Genomic DNA, 19,537 nt, shown 5'->3' on the forward strand with positions numbered 1-19,537 from the left:
ATACAAAGTAGGGGGGAGGGGTCACACAAAGTAGGGGGGAGGGGTCACACAAAGTAAGGGGGGAGGGGTCACACAAAGTAGGGGGGTCATACAAAGAAAGGGATATGGGTAGATGTTACAATATGTAGTAGGACAAGGAATAATGATAAAGATATTGCCATCGCTGGGGCTCGAACCCGTGACCCTTGGCTCTCCAGCCCGATGCTCTGCCGCTGAGCTAAAGAGAAATTCCCTACATTTGATGCTTGTAAGGCAACCTAATCAATGCACATCTTTAACACTATGTGAATACCTGTTACATAAGAGAAAGGATCATGTGCGGGAGGGGGAGGCGGAGGGGTCATACAAAGGAGGGGGTGGAGGATGGGAGGGGGCTGTTACAATGTAGCTACCTGTTACATAGGAGTAAGGGTTATGTGTGTGTGTGTTTGTGATCGGGGTTGGCAGGTGGGGATAGGGGCAAATTCATTCTTATTATTCAAATGTTTGACAGTAAGTAAATTCAAGCAGAATACGAAATGAATATGTGACGTCATTCACTGAAATGTATATCAGTTACATCACACATTCATGCTAAACAACTATTTCTCTTTCTAGACACAATGTAAGGATGTTTCGAGAATGTCTATTACCGTTTTTTACCGGTGTATGTAAAAATTGGAGCTAATATGGCGTGAAGCACCTCTCCAGCGTTTCACATGACAACTCTAACAGGCAGATGATATTTTGTACCAGGGTTTTAAATTTGATTTATAAAAAAACTGGGACCATGAGTTGGATAGAAGGTAATACAAAAATTGACTGTTTGTACATTAAGGCTAATCCAATGCTAGTCTTACTACTCTTACAACCAATTTACCATTGTTATCGTTTCTCCACAGTATAATGGTTACAGTATAGTATCATGCAAAAGAAGGACCATGGAAATTTGGCATCAAACAAAGGCTGAGGAGATAAGGGAGTTTTTGTCCTGACTTGAGAGCTGATTGGACAATGTATCAATTAAGGAGGACTGCAGAGGGACGCATGTGCTTGCATGTGTAGGGATGGTTTGCGTAGATAGATGGGTGATGACCAGTAAATGGTAGCAGTTATATCAGGACTTTTAGTCTGCCTTCTAACGCACACCAAACTGTATAGCTTACTACTCCTCCAATGCCGTCCTTTTTCCATTATTTCTTGCAATCCTACTGGGACCCAATTCATGTAATTTTTCCATAATTTCCGTAAAGCAAATTTTGCAACTCTTAGAAGATCCAATTCTAGAGCCTGCAGATGTTTGAGAGGAAACAATCAGTAGTGAGTGGCTAAAACGGCCACGGAATGATAGACACAATACAATATCATTTTGGCCTGGTTGCCTAGGAAACAGGCACCAGAAAGCAGACTAGAGTTGTCTGTGGTTTGATCCCATTTGTCACTTCCTCATCTGTCATCTGATAGTCGCCGATAGTTGTGAAGGTCTGGAGAGGACATAGTGTCCTTAGTAACCATTCTGTAGTCGAGGTGACAGAGGAGGATAGCACCAGCTCCAGTCGACGTGTGACCTAATGGTGTAGGGTAGTGAAGATATTTCTGTCACCTTGATAACTGGCACTAAATGTCACCCTATTATCACTCTAGTGTCACATTCGGCCCGTCTCTTTCCCATTACAGTACATCATGCCACATCAATGCCATTCTCACTTACCAAGCTACGTTGTTAACCAGGGCTACAAGCTTCCTTGTAACTATGACATTATGTTTAACAAGGTCTGACAAGGTCTTGTAACTGGTGGCTTGATATTAACTGCTCACTTGATATTCAACAAGGTCTTACAAGTACTTGCTACTGGGGACTTGATATTGATAAAGTCATAAAAAAATTGAGATATTTAAAAAGTCTGTATTCAATTCAAATAATTTACAGGATTTTCATTTTTGTTGAATATATAAAGAGTACAGAAAATAATTCTTTAGTTTCGATTTCTTTCTTCAAAATGTTATGTTTTATGAGAAAAGAACTGGATGTTTACACAGTACTGATGTTGTATTACATCTATTCTACCTTGATAGCTCATTCTTTGTAAAACAACTGTGTTAGTCAACAAGCTTCCATTCTGAATTGTGCCGGTCCAATGGAATTATGTGGATAGGAACCTGCCTGTATCGACATCTCCAATGGACCAAGAAAGTCATGTCAGTGTATTCTCGGCACACCCCCATGTTAAGTCCAGCAAAAACTGGGTTTATCACCATAATGATACCAACCGATCCATCTCCTGGGTCAATCACCCTAGGGTTCTGCCTCATTGCGGGTCTATAGGACAATGGCACAGTATCAATACCGAAACAATCATTACCCTTGACAGCTGGATGTTGGTAAGGAAAACAAACTGATCTGACTTACATATTTGATGCTAATGTGTTAAATAAAAATATGTTTAACCCTTTCAGCCCTATGTAACTTTAGTAGACTCTACCATGTGTTGATATGGATGAGTCCATTATGATTTACAGTGGTGAAAGGGTTAAGAGCAGAGACATCATGTGCTGTTGACAATGTAAACTTAAACCTGTTCGTACAACCACCTCTCATAGATCTTCTGGGTTAAGGATCCCCGTACCACTGTCAAAAATTGTAGCAACTGTAGTAACTGGCATGACTATATCTTTGATAAATCATTTATTGAAAAAAATAATTGCCGGACTGTTATGAGAAATAGAAAAGAGGAAATATACAAATATAATCAAAAACAGTGTTCTGGGTTGAAAAAATTCAGCCCAAGATTTGAATGTTTGACTTCAGATTGTTATACTATGCTTTAACCAATTGAGCTACATGTTAGCCATCAATGGGAAGGTTCTGGCCCAATTGTGCTCCAGTCATATCCAAACGAAAGTTAAATTTACGCAATCCACAGTGCAGTGGGACAAGGACCCTGAAGAGACCGCCCTCAATGTTCCCTAGTGTAGCAAATTGGTTGGGAAATAGATCTGTATTAACAGATCACTCTCTATGTTCCCTAGTGTAGCGAATTGGTTGGGAAATAGATCTGTATTAACAGCTAGACCACTCTCAATGTTCCCTAGTGTAGCGATAAGAGACCACTTTTTGAATTGCCACACAGGTGGTTTGTTAACACAGGTAGTTTGTTAACACAGGTGGTCTGTTAACACAGGTGGTTTGTTAACACAGGTGGTTTGTTAACACAGGTGGTCTGTTAACACAGGTGGTTTGTTAACACAGGTGGTTTGTTAACACAGGTGGTTTGTTAAACAGGTGGTCTGTTAACACAGCTGGTCTGTTATGACACAGCTGGTCTGTTAACACAGGTGGTCTGTTAACACAGGTGGTTTGTTAACACAGGTGGTCTGTTAACACAGGTCTGGCTGTATATATCAATGCTATAATAGAGCTGGTAACATTATGATGTGTATCAATATCTGGCTAATTAACGGGCAGGTGGACAGGGACCCAAGTCGACAGAATACGTCATTGATGAACTTTCACATGCGTCTTCTCTTAATTGACATCAACATTTACCACTGAGGATTTATTTAGTGACAGATGTCACATGTATTTCTCCCTATTTGTGGGGCTCTGTCACCAGTGTAAATGGGAGCAGTGTGAGGGGTAGGGACATAAGGTGGGTCATCAGTGGTCAGGTTCAGGGGTCAGGGGTCAGTGTCACTGGTTTGTTGTTGTCTCCGGTGTGTGAGGGGTAGGGACATAATGTGGGTCAGTGGTCAGGTTCAGAGATCAGGGGTCAGGAGCCAGTGTCACTGGGTTGTTGTTGTCACTAGTGTACATGGGAGTAACGTGAGGGGTAGGGAAATAGGGTGGGTCAGGGTTAGGGTCAGGGGTCAGTGTTATCGATTTGTTGTCACCAGTGTACATGGGAGTATTGTGCGGGGTAGGGAAATAGGGTGAGTCGGGTTCAGGGGTCAATGTACATTACCATCTCTGTAACAGGTGCCCCACTGCCATTCTATAGTGTACACCTGGGCGTAACAGAGGTGAGACGAGGTGCCATTGTAACTGTTATGACAAACATGCCTTGTCATCCTATGATTAATGTACACAGGATATACACAAATACAGCTGTCTGTTTATCAGCAATATTTCTGTTTTTGTTTTATGTTATGTTGAGTTGACAGCAAGGGTAACAGGAAAAACTACCTCTATAAGACACATATTTCTGTGGGCATATTATTTTCTATACCAATCATTTCAGACTACCTGTCTTGATATAACCACCTATCTTATAACCACCTGTCTTATAACCACCTATCTTATAACCACCTGTCTTATAACCTTGTGTCCTACAACAACATGTCTTATAACCACCTGTCTTATAACCTTGTGTCCTACAACAACCTGTCTTATAACTACATGTCTTATAACCACCTGTCTTATAACCACCTATCTTGTAACCTTGTGTCCTACAACATCCTGTCTTATAACTACCTGTCTTATAACCACCTGTCTTATAACCTTGTGTCCTACAACAACCTGTCCTATAACTACCTGTCTTATAACCACCTGTCTTATAACCACCTATCTTATAACCGCCTGTCTTATAACCACCTGTCTTATAACCACCTGTCTTATAACCACCTATCTTATAACCACCTGTCTTATAACCACCTGTCTTATAACCACCTAACCGCCTGTTTGATAACCACCTGTCTTATAACCACCTGTCTTATAACCACCTGTCTTATAACCACCTAACTGCCTGTCTGATAACCACCTGTATTATAACCACCTGTCTTATAACCACCTAACCACCTGTCTTATAACCACCTGTCTTATAACCACCTGTGTTACGATGTTTTATAAATAATCTACTTGTGGATAGTATTGGTTGTGTAAATTGTCATGATCCAGTCCTTTGAAAGATACATAAACTGTTGCTGTGATCATCACTGCCTTGCTTTATACATGACTAAAGAAGCAGGCGGAAGCGAAAAATTGAGATACCTTGCTGGAGTCTCAGACCTATGGGACACCAGCTATGGTCTAGAGGTCATTGCACCATCGAAATGTGTTTCAGAATTGACAACAAATCAAGATATATGATGACTATACATAATGGAGCCCTATTTCTTGGTTTTCTTGGCGGAGGTTTCGGTCCTGTAGGGTTTATAAGCCTCAGCAATCCATCATGTTGTAGAAAGCTTCCATACTGTGTGGTAAGGGAATCAAGCAGTGAGTGGGTATCCAGACAGTGTTAAAATATGCCAAAAGCATGATGGTCATGTATGTGTAGCATCTTACAACTATATCAGATTCCTGGACCCTTCGGGCAGGTTTTCTATTTCCTGACAGTTTGGGCAGGTTTATTATTTCTGGACAGAATGGACAGGTTCCTATTTCTAAACAGTTTGGGCAGGTTTTCTATTTCCTGACAGTTTGGGCAGGTTTATTATTTCTGGACAGAATGGACAGGTTTCCTATTTCTAAACAGTTTGGACAGGTTCCTATTCCTGGACAGTTTGGGCAGGTTTTCTATTTCTGGACAGAATGGAAAGGTTCTTATTGCTGGACAATTTGGACAGGTTTCTTATTTCTGGACAGAATGGACAGGTTTCTTTGTATGGTCCTGACTTGAGGAGCGCCTCGGTTTGTATGGTCCTGACTTGAGGAGCGCCTCGGTTTGTATGGTCCTGTCTGGGAGAACACCTCAGTTTGTATGGTCCTGACTTGAGGAGCGCCTCGGTTTGTATGGTCCTGACTTGAGGAGCGCCTCGGTTTGTATGGTCCTGACTTGATGAGCGCCTCGGTTTGTGTGGTCCTGTCTGGGAGAACACCTCAGTTTGTATGGTCCTGACTTGAGGAGCGCCTCAGTTTGTAGGGTACATATGTAGAGAAAGCCTCAGCGTGTAGGTTACTGATGTGTGGAGAGTCTGGCAGAGAGCTAGGCGAGCTAATGCTTCCCTTGGGCCATATAGCTGCTTCATCATTCCTGCTTGTAAATTGGTTTGCCTGGTTCTTTGATTTCTGCTTATGTATGTGTAGGCCCATTGCCTGAAAGCTTACTCTATGTATGTGTAAGCCCATTGTCTGAAAGCTTACTCTATGTATGTGTAGGCCCATTGTCTGAAAGCTTACTCTATGTATGTGTAGGCCCATTGCCTGAAAAATTACTCTATGTATGTGTAGGCCCATTGTCTGAAAGCTTACTCTATGTATGTGTAAGCCCATTGTCTGAAAGCTTACTCTATGTATGTGTAGGCCCATTGTCTGAAAGCTTACTCTATGTATGTGTAGGCCCATTGCCTGAAAAATTACTCTATGTATGTGTAGGCCCATTGTCTGAAAGCTTACTCTATGTATGTGTAAGCCCATTGTCTGAAAGCTTACTCTATGTATGTGTAGGCCCATTGTCTGAAAGCTTACTCTATGTATGTGTAGGCCCATTGCCTGAAAAATTACTCTATGTATGTGTAGGCCCATTGTCTGAAAGCTTACTCTATGTATGTGTAAGCCCATTGTCTGAAAGCTTACTCTATGTATGTGTAGGCCCATTGTCTGAAAGCTTACTCTATGTATGTGTAGGCCCATTGCCTGAAAAATTACTCTATGTATGTGTAGGCCCATTGTCTGAAAGCTTACTCTATGTATGTGTAAGCCCATTGTCTGAAAGCTTACTCTATGTATGTGTAGGCCCATTGTCTGAAAGCTTACTCTATGTATGTGTAGGCCCATTGCCTGAAAAATTACTCTATGTATGTATAGGTACCTTGTCTGAAAGCTTACTCTATGTTTGTGTAGGCCCATTGTCTGAAAGCTTACTCTATGTATGTGTAGGTACCTTGCCTGAAAGCTTACTCTATGTATATGTAGGCCCATTGTCTGAAAGCTTACTCTATGTATGTATAGGTACCTTGTCTGTAGCTTACTCTATGTATGTATAGGTACCTTGTCTGAAAGCTTACTCTATGTTTGTGTAGGACCATTGTCTAAAAGCTTACTCTATGTATGTGTAGGTACATTGTCTGAAAGCTTACTCTATGAATGTGTAGGTACATTGTCTGTAGCTTACTCTATGTATGTATAGGTACCTTGTCTATAGCTTACTCTATGTGTGTATAGGTACCTTGTCTTAAAGCTTCCTCTATGTATGTATAGGTACCTTTGCTATAGGTTACTCTATGTATGTATATGTACCTTGTCTATAGCTTGCTCTATGTATGTGTAGGTCCCTTGTCTATAGCTTACTCTATGTGTGTATAGGTACCTTGTCTTAAAGCTTCCTCTATGTATCTGTAGGTACCTTGTCTATAGCTTGCTCTATGTATGTGTAGGTAACTTGTCTATAGCTTATTCTATGTATGTATAGGTAACTTGTCTATAGCTTACTCTGTGTATGTATAGGTACCTTTGCTATAGGTTACTCTATGTATGTATATGTACCTTGTCTATAGCTTATTCTATGTATGTATAGGTAACTTGTCTATAGCTTACTCTGTGTATGTATAGGTACCTTTGCTATAGGTTACTCTATGTATGTGTAGGCCCATTGCCTGAAAAATTACTCTATGTATGTGTAGGTACCTTGTCTATAGCTTGCTCTATGTATGTGTAGGTACCTTGCCTGAAAGCTTACTCTATGAATGTGTAGGTACATTGTCTGTAGCTTACTCTATGTATGGCTAGGTACATTGTCTGAAGGCTTACTCTATGTATGTGTAGGCCCATTGCCTGAAAAATTACTCTATGTATGTGTAGGCCTGGTACATTGTCTAAATGCTTACTCTTTGTATGTATAGGTACCTTTGCTATAGGTTACTCTATGTATGTGTAGGTAACTTGTCTATAGCTTATTCTATGTATGTATAGGTACCTTTGCTATAGGTTACTCTATGTATGTGTAGGTCCCTTGTCTATAGCTTACTCTATCTATGTATAGGTACATTGTGTGAAAGCTTACTCCATGTATGTATATGTACCTTGTCTATAGCTGACTCTATGTATGTATAGGGACCTTGTCTATAGCTTACTCTATCTATGTATAGGTACATTGTCTAAAAGCTTCCTCTTTGTATGTATAGGTACCTTTGCTATAGGTTACTCTATGTATGTATAGGTACATTGTCTAAAAGCTTACTCTATGTATGTGTAGGCCTGGTACATTGTCTAAAAGCTTACTCTTTGTATGTATAGGTACCTTGTCTTAAATCTTACTCTATGTATGTATAGGTACCTTGTCTATAGATTACTCTATGTATGTATAGGTAACTTGTCTAAAAGCTTACTCTTTGTATGTATAGGTACCTTGTCTTAAATCTTACTCTATGTATGTATAGGTACCTTGTCTGTAGCTTACTCTATGTATGTATAGGTACCTTATCTATAGCTTACTCTATGTATGTATAGGTACGTTGTCTAAAAGCTTACTCTATGTATGTGTAGGCCTGGTACATTGTCTAAAAGCTTACTCTTTGTATGTATAGGTACCTTGTCTGTAGCTTACTCTATGTATGTATATGTAACTTGTCTATAGCTTACTCTATGTATGTATAGGTACCTTGTCTTAAAGCTTACTCTTTCTCCATGTCTGTAGAGCTATTTTAAGTGAAAATAAATGAAAAAATTATGACCGGAATTCTTGGAAACATACAATTTAATCCTTTTTTTATGCAATTTATGATTCATTTTTCTGACCTTTATAAGCTCTTTAAACTGATATACATGTGTATTGTAAACCCCATTGTCTTGCATGTCATAAGAAAGGATTACTCATTTTCCAGTCTGTATGCTTGAAATCTAGTTTGTTTGCTTGAATTAATTAATGTCTCCTGAATTATAAGGGGTTGTGAAACTAATTATCACAAGAAAATAACCTTTTAAGCATGACATGCATACTGCAAGTCAGATTATTTTTGTGAAATACTGTTGATGATTCCACATTTACGATGAATCGACATATTTCACAAAAATAATCTGACTTGCAGTATGTCAATACTTAAAAGTTTTTTACTTGTTAGAATCAGTTATGTCACAAAAGGTTTAGAATCAGTTGGGGTAGCTCCAATTATAGCAGATAAAATCTCCAGAGCGAGTCCTATAGTACACCCTCACAGTGTTTATATCGTTTAACGGGAAGGCTTATTGTCTTGTCCAAAACTACCCGTCATGTCAGGTCAGTCATTCGAATGTTTAAAGTCTTGGTGTGGTGAAATTGTATAGATTTCTGAGAATTGTCATAAGGGTAATGTAAGCATCAGCTTATACCCCTATCAAACTATACCTATAGTTCATTTAGTTCCTACTGACAAGGTTAAAACCATGATATACTGCAAATAGCAACTTATATAAAACCCTACCCAATACTTAACTAAATGCAGAAAAATGTAAAAATATTTACATCATTGAAGAGTTTACAGATAGAAACAAGGACACAGGATTTGTAGATATTGGTCCTGTCTTACACCGTTTAAAAGTCCTTTGTGTCCAACTTTTGTTTTCCTCTATCATAAGGCATGTCATAAGGAAGATCTGTAATCATGTTGGGTGTAAGTATGGCAGCATGCTGTGTTTTACTGGGTCGCTACCTGTTATACCCTCTTTGGCTCACTAGCAGGTTATCCATGTGTTTTGTGGGTCTATAGAACAGATAACAGGTCATTATTGTTCCGAGTGATATAATGTGTATGAGTAGATGTTAATTGATGTTGCTCATTTACGGTTAGTTTAGGACTTGTCAACGGTCTACTCTGTACGGTTCTCACATCCTCTATTACATATCTGTCGCCACTAAATTACACAAATATAATCATCTCCTCCGGGGCAAACACGGCAGACTCTTTATTGCTAGTGCATATTAAAAAATAACTGTGCTATTGGTGATGTCGCTAACTGCCGAGGTTTATGGAGGGGAAAGATCAGTAAGAAGAATGACTGTCACATTAGTTTGTAGATTTAAATGATTTGTTTAGTGCTTACTCAAATTCATAAACAGCATGTAAGCAAAAAAAGGTGTTAATGTGCATGTATATAGATCGAGGTACACCTGAGGCCGTCACGACAAACAAGTCATTATGTCTGACTAGGAAGGGGAGGCAACTCCTCCCTAATCATTATGTAAAAAGGTGAGAAAGCTCACCTGGAGGCAGCAGTCTATCTATTTTTACTTGCTTAAATAAATAAATCATCAGACGAGGTATGTAGTCAGTCGCTGGAATAGGAACAAAAGGGTACATGTATAAAAAAGTAACCCATGTTTAATGACGAGGGGAAGGTAGAAAGGGGAAGGTAGAAAGGGGAAGGAAGAGAGGGGAAGGTAGAGAGGGGAAGGTAAAAAGAGGAAGGTAGAGAGGGGAAGGTAGAAAGGGGAAGGTAGAGAGGGGAAGGTAGAAAGGGGAAGGTAGAAATGGGAAGGTAGAGAGGGGAAGGTAGAAAGGGGAAGGTAGAGAGGGGAAGATAGAGAGGGGAAGGTAGAAATGGGAAGTAGAGAGGGGAAGGTAGAAAGGGGAAGGTAGAAAGGGGAAGGTAGAGGGGGGAAATTGGAGAGGGGAATACAGAAAGAAGGGGAATCTTCTCACAAGTACATCACTGAGCAGGTGTGTAACTGTGAAGGTGTGTAACTGTGAAGGTGTGTAACTGTGAGAAAACTGTCACCTGTACATCATTGACCAGGTGTGTAACTGTGAGAATTCTGTCACCTGTACATCATTGACCAGGTGTGTAACTGTGAGAATTCTGTCACCTGTACATCATTGACCAGGTGTGTACCTGTGAGAATTATGTCACTTGTACATCACTGACTAGGTGTGTAACTGTGAGAATTCTGTTACCTGTACATCACTGACCAGGTGTGTACCTGTGAGAACTCTGTCACCTGTACATCACTGACCAGGTGTGTCCCTGTGAGAATACTGTCACCTGTACATCACTGACCAGGTGTGTACCTGTGAGAATACTGTCACCTGGGAGAGGGGAATACAGAAAGAAGGGGAATCTTCTCACAAGTATATCACTGAGCAGGTGTGTAACTGTGAAGGTGTGTAACTGTGAAGGTGTGGAACTGTGAGAAAACTGTCACCTGTACATCATTGACCAGGTGTGTAACGGTGAGAATTCTGTTACCTTTACATCACTGACCAGGTGTTTAACTGTGATAATTCTGTTACCTTTACATCACTGACCAGGTGTTTAACTGTGATAATTCTGTTACCTTTACATCACTGACCAGGGGTGTAACTGTGAGAATACTGTCACCTGTACATCACTGACCAGGTGTGTAACTGTAAGAATTCTGTGACCTTTACATCACTGACCAGGTGTGTAACTGTGAGAATACTGTCACCTGTACATCATTGACCAGGTGTGTACCTGTGAGAATGATGTTACCTTTACATCACCCTGTGAGAACTCTGTCACCTGTACATGACTGACCAGGTGTGTAACTGTGAGAATATTGTCACCTGTACATCATTGACCAGGTGTGTACCTGTGAGAATGATGTTACCTTTACATCACCCTGTGAGAACTCTGTCACCTGTACATGACTGACCAGGTGTGTAACTGTGAGAATATTGTCACCTGTACATCATTGACCAGGTGTGTACCTGTGAGAATGATGTTACCTTTACATCACCCTGTGAGAACTCTGTCACCTGTACATGACTGACCAGGTGTGTAACTGTGAGAATATTGTCACCTGTACATCATTGACCAGGTGTGTACCTGTGAGAATGATGTTACCTTTACATCACTGACCAGGTGAGTAACTGTGAGAATTCTGTTACCTGTACATCACTGACCAGGGGTGCACCTGTGAGAACTCTGTCACCTGTACATCACTGACCAGGTGTGTACCTGTGAGAATACTGTCACCTGTACATCACTAGCCAGGTGTGTACCTGTGAGAACTCTGGCACCTGTACATCACTGACCAGGTGTGTACCTGTGAGAACTCTGTCACCTGTACATCACTAGCCAGGTGTGTACCTTTGAGACCTAGAAGGCAGGCCATACTGGTGCATGCATTGGCCAGAATTTAATGAGGATATGAATGGCCATACATTGACTGACATCAAGCTGTTAGGCATTCACAAGTTAAACAAACTTATCTTATACTAAAATATTTGGGGAAAAAAACACCAATAGGGGGAAAATGTGCCAGTGTGATTGGTACTATTAGAACGATGTGAGTTTACAAAGCTAATGGGAGGTTATTGGTAAATTGTAGAGGAAACCTGATACAGAGCGTCGCTTGTAGATCTATAATAATTATTGTGGACACAGCAACATGGGACAGTAAATGTTTATGGTAGAGCCATTGAGCCGGTTGGCTTTTTATCAATCATGAGTTATTACATTACTAATAGTTTCACCTGTGTATATATAGGGGATGTGTGTGTAAAGTCATTACAGTAATCAGACTTTTCACCTGATTAAAGGTTTTGTTTGTTTTCTAGACTGCCAAGTCAATTGCATGTTAGAAATATATTCCACAAAGGACCGTTAAGATAACGAGATTTGCTCTGGTTGGTATCTGAGATTGTCAGAGCCAAAGATTAGCAGATTTCGGGGATAAGACAAGAGTCGTCTAGGTATATAAGTACATGTATTATTTTGCTTTACTCCAGCAGGCATGTATAATTCTACTTAACTTATTCGCCCCTGAAATTTCATAATGAACTATTCCGACCTTTGCATTGGAAGAGTTCAAATGTGTCTTCAGGGGTGAATGATTAACCAAGCCTGTAAGTGAACCACTACCCGTTACTCCGTAGATACACAACACTTAACAGGAAAATGATAGGTTTTTTGTTACTTTTAAACAGTATGTTGTTTTAAACAAATATAGAGTGGTATTGTTGAATGGGTAGATATGTGGTAAGTAGGAGATCACACTTGACAGGGTTGGCCGAATGTGTGGGACTAAGGGTGGTCACAAGGTCCATAGGCTGGGTGGGGAGGACCAGGCATGAAAAAATGAGCAAATCTTGTGACTAGATGACATGGTGATAATTTATTATCCCTGAACATGTGAAGCTATCCCTCTACGATGTAACCTTACCTGGGTAAGCAGGTGGGAACTGTCTACTTATTGAAGAGAAATTCTGAGTCCACTGGGAAATTGGAAACAGGTCAGGACTTCTATTCAAAAACAATTACACCAGGTCAGTGGTGTAAATCGGACAGACTGGCCAGCATCAATCATGATATCCAAAAGGGTGTTGCTGATTACAGACCAGAACCTGTATTAGATTTTGTGCTGTTTCATTATGGCAAACACCTGCACCCCTCTGGTTCCACTTTGGACCGACCCTTCCTTGTGATGTGGAGAGGCCCCATTGATTATCCTGGGGTGAGCAGGTCACCGTACATGGTGTTGATCAACACCACAGACATTAAAGAAACATTACACACCTCCGTTATGTCTTTCATGTGTGATCAAAACAGGATTGCTGGCATAATAAGTACACTTCCTCATCTCCGTGGTTCTCATGTGAATCAGGGGCAAGTGATATCATAAGTAATATTACTCAACCACTCCCCCTCCTCAGTTTCCTGCCTGTAGTTGCGGAGGCTGACTGGGTACATCTGACACTATAGGGACTGGGTGCCTGGGAACCTGGGACTAATTCCATTTCTTTAACACTCTTCAAACTTCCTATGCAGTACAAACAGTGACATGAATTGGATGTACTTTTCTGGCAGTTTTTGATGGACATGATGTCTATTATGATATATTCCATCTTGAAAACAAAACCTTCTTCTATATCATCTGTAATTTATAGTGAAAACTATTTATAAAGAACCTGTAAATGTAACCCTAACAACAGGAGCAATGGAAAGTCTGACAATGAAATGGAAATTAGAGACATCTTATTCCTGTTGTTGTAAAACTTATCCATTTGATTGAGATCATAAACTTTTAAGCAAACTATTGTGATATTCTATCACTCTCACACTGACTTGTGTGTGATTTTATTACTCTCACACTGACTAGTGTGTGATTCTATTACTCTCCCACTGATTAGTGTGTGATTCTATTCCTCTCACACTGACTAGTGTGTGATTCTATTACTCATACACTAACTAGTGTATGATTTTATTACTCTCCCACTGTCTAGTGTGCGATTCTATTACTCTCACACTGACTAGTGTGTGATTCTATTACTTTCCCACTGACTAGTGTGTGATTCTATTACTCTCACACTGATTAGCATGATATTCTATTACTCTCACACTGACTAGTGTGATATTATATTACTTTCCCACTGACTAGTGTGTGATTCTATTACTCTCCCACTGATTAGTGTGTGATTCTATTCCTCTCACACTGACTAGTGTGTGATTCTATTACTCATACACTAGCTAGTGTGTGATTTTATTACTCTCCCACTGTCTAGTGTGCGATTCTATTACTCTCACACTGACTAGTGTGTGATTCTATTACTCATACACTAGCTAGTGTGTGATTTTATTACTCTCCCACTGTCTAGTGTGCGATTCTATTTCTCTCACACTGACTAGTGTGATATTCTATTACTTTCCCACTGACTAGTGTGATATTCTATTACTTTCCCACTGACTAGTGTGTGATTCTATTACTCTCACACTGATTAGCATGATATTCTATTACTCTCACACTGACTAGTGTGATATTCTATTACTTTCACACTGACTAGTGTGTGATTATATTGCTCTCAAGTTGACTAGTCTGTGATAGACGCTGTCCAAACAAATCAGCTGATAACTGTAATATGATATTAATTGATATTTAATAAAAAAAACTTTTCATCCCTGTTGGCTGCAATAATATTGGAATCCTATTTCTTGAATCAGACATTGTCGGGACACATTGATCTGTGTCTATTTTCAACAGGCGTAATGGCTTGGCTCTTCTGGGTGAAACTTGCAGTGCAAAGTTAGATCAAATGGATTATTGAAGCCTGAATTAAGTAAAACCAGCATGGCATGTTTCCACATATTTGTTGTGTACACAGAGTATATCGCACTGACTAGAACTGTATATGTTGTCATTAAATGGCCGCCAGTTAATGGTGACCATTAGGGTCGTGTCTATCACTGCTCCAGTCTATATCGTGATGCCTCTGGTTTCTAATTTGGGGGTTTGTTTTACTGGTAAAAGCAACTTAACACTATTAGTGGTCGTGTGTTTCAATAGTACATCACACTCAGTAATGGCACTGCCAAGGGGAGGTAATCCATCCCATTAAGGAGGGGCATGAGGTGTTGGGGAAAAAAGATTCACCCCTGAAGACATATTTGAACTCTTCCAATTCATAGGTTGGAATAGTTCATTATGAAAAGTCAGGGGTGAATGAATTAACAAAATACTACTGCTAAGGGGAGGGATATGGGTGATTTGAAAAAAAACGTAGCTTAATTAATTTCACTGGTGATCTACCCCAGTAAGGAGGGGTGTAGGTTATTAGAAATAGTATGGGGGTTACTAATTTGTACTGGAAAGGGGAGGAAACCCCAGTAAGGAGGGGCCTGGGATATTGGGGAGAAAAGAGTGGTAACTTGCTTAATGTTGCTGCAAAGGGAAAAAATTCATCCAAATAAAATGGAGCATGAACAATTAATTATGAAGAAAAAGAGGAGAAAGTTTAAAAACAATGTTGTTGGTAGTTACATGTTTTTGAACTCATTCACTCCTGCATATCTAAACTGACTTTGCTAAGTCTTCAATTTGGTAAGGTTAAAATGTGACTTTAGGGGTGAATGGGTTAAATTGCAGACACAGATGGAGAATTAGACTGAGAAGGACAGGTAGTGGTATACGAGGACTATGTATTATGGTTAAGACTGATGAGCCAGGTTCAGTCCCGGGAGTTGGGGATGCTATGGACACTATTGATGGGAGGGGAGAGACTGTCTCCCAGACAACTATGAGTTGGGGGGGGGGGGACCTGTCTCCCAGACAATTATAATGACCCTGCTCACAATGATTTGATCCATCAATATAGCAGCAAAGGAAAGTTGATACACCATGCCATTTTGAATTTGATTATTTTGACTGTATGAAAGCATGTTATATCTTGTCTGTGTGACTAGTTCTAAAGCCCTTCTGGAGAAAAACACGAGTCAGCACATCAGGGTCCTGTTCACAAAACTGAAACATTTTAAAACTCCTATATCTCGTGCAACTGGTAGATCAAACTGTTGTTGGGAGGGCCCTGATTTTTGGGGTCACTTGCCTTTCAAAGTATTGAGACTAACAAACAATAAACAGTGCACAATGCCTAGCGGGTTGTGAGATGGAGTAAATAAGATGTTGGAGATAGCCGTGTCACTCTATACCGCGGCACTAATTTGATTGGGTTTCGTAGAATACACCTTGAATATCAAAAAAAATAAGGAAATATACTTACTTGAAATATTTTTTTAAATACTTAATGATTAGGAAAATAGAAAAAAAGGGTTTTGTTAGCATACAGGTATTAATCTTGGCTAGACATGATTAACTCTTTGTGTTGTACATTACAATCATGTAGCTATGACAATGCCATTCTCTTAATGAATATTTTGTTTACCTGAAAATAGAGGCAAGCACAATTAAACATGACTTTATTCTTGCCAGCACTGTACTCTCTACTATCCCTGGCTCAATCTCCCACTGGCCAGCACTGTACCCTCCACTATTTCTGACTCAATCTCCCACCGGCCAGCACTGTACTCATCACTATCCCTGGCTCAATCTCCCACTGGCCAGCACTGTACTCTCCACTATCCCTGGCTCAATCTCCCACTGGCCAGCACTGTACTCTCTACTATTTCTGGCTCAATCTCTAACTGGCCAGCACTGTACTCTCCACTATCCCTGGCTCAATCTCTCACTGGCCAGCACTGTACTCTCCACTATTCCTGGCTCAATCTCCCACTGGCCAGCACTGTACTCTATACTATTTCTGACTCAATCTCCCACTGGCCAGCACTGTACTCTCCACTATTTCTGACTCAATCTCTCACTGGCCAGCACTGTACTCTCTACTATTTCTGGCTCAATCTCTCACTGGCCAGCACTGTACTCTCCACTATCCCTGGCTCAATCTCCCACTGGCAAGCACTGTACTCTTTACTATTTCTGACTCAATCTCTCACTGTCAAGCACTGTACTCTTTACTATTTCTGGATCAATCTCTCACTGGCCAGCACTGTAATCTTTACTATTTCTGACTCAATCTCTCACTGGCAAGCACTGTACTCTTTACTATTTCTGGATCAATCTCTCACTGGCCAGCACTGTACTCTTTACTATTTCTGACTCAATCTCTCACTGGCCAGCACTGTACTCTCCACTGTCCCTGACTCAATCTCTCACTGGCCAGCACTGTACTCTCCACTCTCCCTGGCTCAATCTCCCACTGGCAAGCACTGTACTCTCCACTATTTCTGACTCAATCTCTCACTGGCCATGGCCAGCACTGTACTCTTTACTATTTCTGGCTCAATCTCTCACTGGCCAGCACTGTACCCTCTACTGATTTGGACACAATATCTCACTTGCCAACACTAAAAAACCCATCCTACTATCTCTGTTCATAAGACTTACTTATTAACTCCACAGTGACTTAGTCCTATATCACTAGACTTACACAAATCCACAGTGACCTAGTCCTGCATCACTAGACTTACTCAAGTCCACAATGACCCATTTCTCTATCACTAGTTAGACTTCCCAGTGACCTTATGATATATAAGAACTTAGTACCTAGACTGGCAAACTTAGCACTAGTCATGGTTTAGTATCCATTCAACTCACCTGCTTTATATTATATTTTAACCTGTTTATTAATTTCCATAAAAGATCATTGTACTGTTTACCTGTTGGTAATTCTCACCTGGTTAACAGGTACGAACTCATTGGGTTAGGAAACTTCCAGTACAGATATGCATCAGCTCTCGACATCCCTGACACTCTGATACAGATGGGAGGGATTTAAAACCTCTCCACCAAATCACTTCTACATATTACTCACCTTTGCCTTTCTAATATATCATCTATATAATTTCCTTCTTCCTTCCAAATTTGATTAAATTTTTGTTGAAATTGCTTAATTTTTAATCTGGAACTAAAAGTTGGCACTCGTGTGGTGAAGGTTTCTGATGCATGCTGACTGATTGGACGCTATTTTTCTAATAGACACTTCACTGAAATTCTTCTGAAGAACTTCTGGAAGGACAGATTAATGTGTAAGTTGTAGATAGGCCTATCAGACCATCAGAATGTCATATTCCATTTAATATGAATTTCATGTCCTTCTTTTAGGCTTGAGTAATTAGAAAAAGAGCGATAGAAAAATCTAATTTTGGCTGATGGATGAAATGAAATGGGATAAAAATGACTCAGATGTCATTTAAACATATTTATCAGTATTTTAATTTCCAAAGCTGGATAATGATGAGTTTAATGGGAATGTTTTCACTACTTGTATGACCTTGACTGGGAAAGTCTCACAAGTGTTGAAGCAGTAGGTATTGATAACTACTAACTCATTGACCCTGGCCTCACAGTCACAGTCGAGCAGTCTTTAGGGGACATAATCCCATAGTCATGACAAGGCCATTCCAGAGAGCTTCAGTATACCAGAGTCACAACAAGGCCATCCCAGAGGGCTTCAGTATACCAGAGTCACAACAAGGCCATCCCAGAGGGCTGCAGTATACCAGAGTCACAACACCACCATCCCAGAGGGCTTCAGTATACCAGAGTCACAACAAGGCCATCCCAGAGGGCTGCAGTTCCCATAGTCACAACACCACCATCCCAGAGGACTGTAGTATCCCAGAGTCACAACAAGGCGATCCCAAAGGGCTGCAGTTCCCATAGTCACAACACCACCATCCCAGAGGACTGTAGTATCCCATAGTCACAACAAGGTGATCCCAAAGGGCTGTAGTATCCCATAGTCACAACAAGGCCATTCCAGAGGGGTGTAGTATCCCATAGTCACAACACCACCATCCCAGAGGGCTGTAGTATCCCATAGTCACAACAAGGTGATCCCAAAGGGCTGTAGTATCCCATAGTCACAACAAGGCCATTCCAGAGGGGTGTAGTATCCCAGAGTCACAACCAGGTCATCCCAGAGGGCTGCAGTATCCCATAGTCACATCCAGATAGTCCAAAAGAGCCACAGACTTCAACAGTCATGATAAGGCCATTCCAAAGAGGAACCCTATAGGACAAAGGGATGGGACCCAAAAGTGTAAGGGTGTTGCTGAGAGACGGATCCATTGTTTGGAAATATTTTCAGTGTAATGTTTAATGAGGATATTTTGCCATGATTGCTTAAATAAGGTGAGCAAAACAGGGCCTCTTGTTTGTCCGAGTATTACCTGTGATATCTACCTGTTGAGAACTACCTGTTGATTACTACTGACGCCCCTGTTACTTAGCAATATTGATATAGAGGAAGTCTCTCCCGTAATATAAGGACAGAATGAAGTGATGTAGATGTCTTGATGGCCAGACTGACGACTCGAGACGTCTCACATCCATTGGTTTTTGAAGTGGTTGATCCCACATGAGGACATGCGACTTATTCCATTATATCTATT

At 40.5% G+C, this 19,537-nt stretch overlaps 1 protein-coding gene across 1 annotated transcript in view; it reads left to right on the forward strand.

The window, feature by feature from the left end:
• The window catches only part of LOC110452190 (hormonally up-regulated neu tumor-associated kinase-like), a 96,665-nt gene extending 77,859 nt beyond the window's left edge, over nt 1-18,806 (forward strand). The window contains exon 4 of the mRNA XM_021500560.1: nt 18,491-18,806. Within this exon, the coding sequence (XP_021356235.1) occupies nt 18,491-18,806 (316 nt within the window). The remainder of the gene's footprint in view (nt 1-18,490) is intronic.
• The last annotated feature ends 731 nt before the right edge of the window (nt 18,807-19,537 follow it).

This window comes from Mizuhopecten yessoensis, unplaced genomic scaffold (assembly GCF_002113885.1).
Source record: "Mizuhopecten yessoensis strain PY_sf001 unplaced genomic scaffold, ASM211388v2 scaffold6459, whole genome shotgun sequence".
In the NCBI taxonomy this organism is placed as follows: Eukaryota; Metazoa; Mollusca; class Bivalvia; order Pectinida; family Pectinidae; genus Mizuhopecten; species Mizuhopecten yessoensis.